This window comes from Mastomys coucha, unplaced genomic scaffold, assembly GCF_008632895.1.
Source record: "Mastomys coucha isolate ucsf_1 unplaced genomic scaffold, UCSF_Mcou_1 pScaffold4, whole genome shotgun sequence".
Classification (NCBI taxonomy): Eukaryota; Metazoa; Chordata; class Mammalia; order Rodentia; family Muridae; genus Mastomys; species Mastomys coucha.
The window spans coordinates 46,264,540-46,269,156 of record NW_022196910.1 but is presented as its reverse complement, the minus strand read 5'-3'; the positions used below and the strand labels follow the sequence as shown (position 1 = coordinate 46,269,156).

Genomic DNA, 4,617 nt, shown 5'->3' with positions numbered 1-4,617 from the left:
GTCTAGGGAAGCTCACTCTTATTGATCCTGAAACTCTCCTCCCACGGCTTAAAGGGTATTTGATATCAGGTGAGTATCAAGAGTTTCTCATCTATAAGTTTACTGACAGTTGTCAAGAAAGATACCTAATGAACTACCATCTGCTTTTTTAAAAAACATGTTTAAAGCCATGTATGGGATGAGAAAGCACTGGCATATGTTGTAATATGGAGTGATATTCAAAGGTACTTTGTTCCTCAGAACTCTGAAGTCTAATTGGGTAATGTAGTGTGATCTAGTTCTTTATGCTGACTGCATTTTAATGTTACTATTTTGATTTAAAATGTAGAAAAGACAACTCTTGAATTTACTATGAAGATCTTGGAGGTGCTTATTATATTAAAATTGCAGAAATTATTGATTTTAAAAGCAAAAAGTAGTTTTGATTTGTCAATGTTTAACCAATTAGAATAAATAGGTAATAATTCATAAAAGAGTTAAAATAGTGTTTGATTCTTGATCATTATACATTTAAGCAGTACCTCTTTTGAGGGCTAGGTCCTCTGTTTCCTCAGAGCTAGGAGACAGCTTTTTGGGACAATTATAGCTTTACACTGTGGAAGATATTGGTGATTCTTGGCACAGTTTTAAGATGTCATTCGTGGTTATTGGGGAGTGCATACCAATGGCTGTTGCCATTGCAATATGTTCTTGATTAGGGTCATCGTATGCCAGAAGCTCGGTGGTCACAGCTGTGAAGTTCACCATTTCTGATCATCCTCAGCCTATTGATCCACTGCTAAAGAACTGCATAGGTGAGTGGCAACAACACTGACTGCCTAGCTACTTTGGAAAAGTGCAAAGTGTTAAGGTTCTCAACATTGCTTACCCTAATGTCAGTAGTAATCCAAAACCTGCAGGGTAGAAGCTGTGTTTTCTTAAGGACTGGTGTTGGTACAAGGAAGGAGACTATAGGGATATGGCTAAGTAGATTCATGCCTTTTTCAGTGTGCAGGAAAGGGGGCCAGGTAGTGAACATTTTAAACTGCATAAAAGTACAGAGATAGGCAGCAGAGATACAGATGCGTGGTCATACTAGAACCTAGAAATAGTTTATGTGAGTGGATGTCTAGTCCCTCCTTACTGTTTACATAGATAGATACACTTAAACTTTTGTATTATGAAAGTCAGGATGGGGAAAGACCTGCAGAAGTTTCCAGAGTTTACCAACATGCAGTACTTGTAGTCTGCATTCCTTATCTGATCTTGTTTGCCAGCTCCCTTTTGTGCCCTCGTTTCCCTAACATTCTGAAAGATTACTGATGATAGAATTGGGATTATATAATAAGGAAAAGTGAGTGCTTATGCAGCCCCTCTATCCATCAAATGCTGTTCAACAAAATACGCGCTCTTCCTCTGCTCAGTGACCCTCTCCGCAGTATCTTCATATATTGATTGGGAAACGAAGGGTCTGAACTGAAAGTACCTGTCCAGAGCTTTACAGCTAATATGGGAAATGATCTGACTCTATGTGTGGCCTTAAGGAATTGTACATTTTCATTTTTTTCTGCACATTTGCAAAACAACAGATGTAAAAATCCTGGTTTTACAGTAGCTAGATACTGTATTTGGCATTTGTCCTGTTGAGCTGTAGTCTCCATGATCTTACTAATTCCCATTAATAGAATACACAGATAATGTTAGGATGGAATTCTCTGTCCTTTGAATTGTATCACTGGCGAGTCTATATTGAGCTCAGTTTCTTGCTGCTCTTAGTGAGTTGTAAGGAATTTTGAGGTATTAGATTTGTTGGCTACTAGCTCCATCACTTCTGGGCAACGCATGTATATTTATAAACTATTATAAAAATAGTGAACTCAGCGTTAGGTCCTGCTCTTTCTTTTTTTTTTTTTTTTTTTTTTTTTTTTTTTTTTTTTTTTTTTTTTTTTTTTTTTTTTTTTTTTTTGTTTTTTTGTTTGTTTGTTTGTTTGTTTGTTTGTTTTTTTGAGACAGGGTTTCTCTGTATAGCCCTGGCTGTCCTGGAACTCACTCTGTAGACCAGGCTGGCCTAGAACTCAGAAATCCTCCTGCCTCTGCCTCCCAAGTGCTGGGATTAAAGGCGTGCACCACCACCGCCCAGCAGTCCTGCTCTTTCTACCTCTGCATTATTGGTGTCTAGAGTGACTATCAGTGAAGTGTACACACATTCAATACCGGTAGTTTATTTCCATGCTGTTGAAATATATTTTTTGATTCATTTAATCTGGTTTTTCTGTGACCTCCATTTTCATTGAATAAATAACAGCAATACACACAATAACTAAGTCAGTTTAGAGAAAAACACTTTGTGAATTGTGTTTCAAGCTTGGCATGAGTGGGTTGTTTCTCTTACAATTTTTCAGGTGATTTTCTAAAAACTTTGGAAGACCCAGATTTGAATGTAAGAAGAGTGGCCTTGGTCACATTCAATTCTGCAGCCCATAACAAGCCATCACTGATACGGGACCTTCTGGACTCTGTTCTTCCTCATCTTTACAATGAGACAAAAGTTAGGAAGGAGCTTATAAGAGAGGTGAGTGTGCTAGGTAGCATCACTCCCCTGCACTTACCTTTTCATTGCCACATGCTTGCATGTCCCTTCTTGTTTTAACAGGTAGAAATGGGTCCATTTAAACACACTGTTGATGACGGTCTGGATATTAGAAAGGCAGCTTTTGAGTGTATGTACACACTTCTAGACAGCTGTCTTGATAGACTGGATATCTTTGAATTTCTAAATCATGTTGAAGATGGTTTGAAGGACCATTATGATATTAAGGTAAGGTGTTTGTGAATATCTGTAAAATGATTTAGTAGACTTTGATGAAACAACTTTTATGCTTGTAATTTACTTAACTGTGTAAGAAAAATTAATCCATCTACCAATAATTTTTATAAGCATCTTAACAGACTATATGTGTAGAAGCAGTTACATTGGTTAATACACAAGAGACCGTCAAAACCTCTTTTTACCTAAGAAAGGAAAGTCACCCCAAATGTTAAGAAATTCATTTCCAGCCTCTTTAATGAATAGTGCCTACCCATATTCTTTGCCTTGCAATCAGAGACATTTTAACGCTGAAAGTACAGATCTGAACTTTGAGGCCCATCTTGATGAGTAGCTAGCCACCAGTTTTCTTACTTTCTCTTCAGTGTTGTGAAATCTCTTGGGCTGTATTTCAGCCTAGGCTGAGTCTTAACCTTTGCTTATCTGTTTACTCAATACAAGACAAGCTGTGTTAAGCAGGAGTTGTGTTAGAGGCTGACCTGGAGCCCCCTGCTTTCAGATACACTGCAGTCTGCAGAGGCCTTAGAGCAGAGTCGTGTTGCTTCTTAGATTTAGAGCTGTGTCTTGTTTTCCTATTTAGCCATTTTTGAGCAAATATGTCAGTAAATGAGAGACTTCAGAATAAGTAAATGAACTCTATTCTTTTTGTGATCTTCTTTAATGGGGCCTTTGGCTGAGCAGAGCGGAAGTGGCTGCTGAACAGTTATCTGAGCCATGGTGCCCCGACCCAGCGTTCATGATGAAATCCTACATATTTATAGTCCAAGGAGAAAGAATACTTTAAAACATTTTTGGGGGGTTGCATACCATATGCCCTCCCAAAGTCTGCTGAGAAAGAAATTTCTACAAAGTTTTCCTTCTGGTTCAGCACATTTCTAGTTCTTTGAGTTCATTAGCTTTTTCAGAAATACCAAGTTTACTGACTTCTTCCTGCAGATGAATAGCATTCTCTGACGGATGGGGCCTTTGGTATTTGGGTATTTTAAAAACTTTGGTAAAATGGGTATTTTAAATGCTTCCACCCAGGTGTTTGTGATGTACACTCAGACTTGAGGAGCAGTTTCCTAGTTTTGTATGGTAGGACCCCATGTGGAAGCTGAAGTTTCCCTGGCATTCACCTCAGGTTTGTACTGTGTCTGATTCTGAGTGGCAGATTAAATTGAGGTAGTTCTCTAACTGGCATGTTAATCTTTTTATTTAAGAGAAGTGTGTCAGAATGTGGGGTTTTTCTGTCATTAGAAAAACAATGTATTTTTTTATTCCAATAGATGCTAACATTTTTAATGTTGGTGCGACTGTCTACCCTCTGTCCAAGTGCAGTACTACAAAGGCTGGACCGACTTGTTGAGCCACTTCGTGCTACATGCACAACTAAGGTAATTGTTGCTGGGCACCAATTTAGGCTACATTTGGCATAGGAATTATAGGGTATGGAAATAGACTCTGTTATTCCAGATAAAATGTTAAAAAATATGACTGAATTTTTTAAATTTTAAATTAATATGTGCATTTTCCAGAAGAAGGAGTGTTGAGAGGCAAAATCTTGTTCTTTAAATAGGCTAACTTTGAACTCTCCACCTTGTCTCAGCCTCTCAGATGCTGCGATTACAGGCATATGCCAACTGTGTCTACCAAATGGAATTTTTGGTTTTGTTTCACTAAATTAACATAAATATAAACAAGAAAAAAGCTAAGCAGTGTTGGTGCTCACTTTAATCCCAAGCTCTGGAGGCAGAGGCAGGTGCATCTCCATTCAGAGTCCTTCTGCTCTACAGAGTGACTTCCAGGACAGGGAAACCTGTCTCAAAAAA

At 38.1% G+C, this 4,617-nt stretch overlaps 1 protein-coding gene across 1 annotated transcript in view; it reads left to right on the top strand.

The window, feature by feature from the left end:
* Positions 1 to 4,617, top strand: part of Cand1 (cullin associated and neddylation dissociated 1) — a 44,348-nt gene that overhangs the window by 34,536 nt on the left and 5,195 nt on the right. The window contains 5 exon segments of the mRNA XM_031349458.1: positions 1 to 69; positions 699 to 794; positions 2,382 to 2,551; positions 2,633 to 2,797; positions 4,075 to 4,182. The exon segment at positions 1 to 69 is cut by the window's left edge and continues 76 nt beyond it. Coding sequence (XP_031205318.1) covers positions 1 to 69; positions 699 to 794; positions 2,382 to 2,551; positions 2,633 to 2,797; positions 4,075 to 4,182 — 608 coding nt within the window.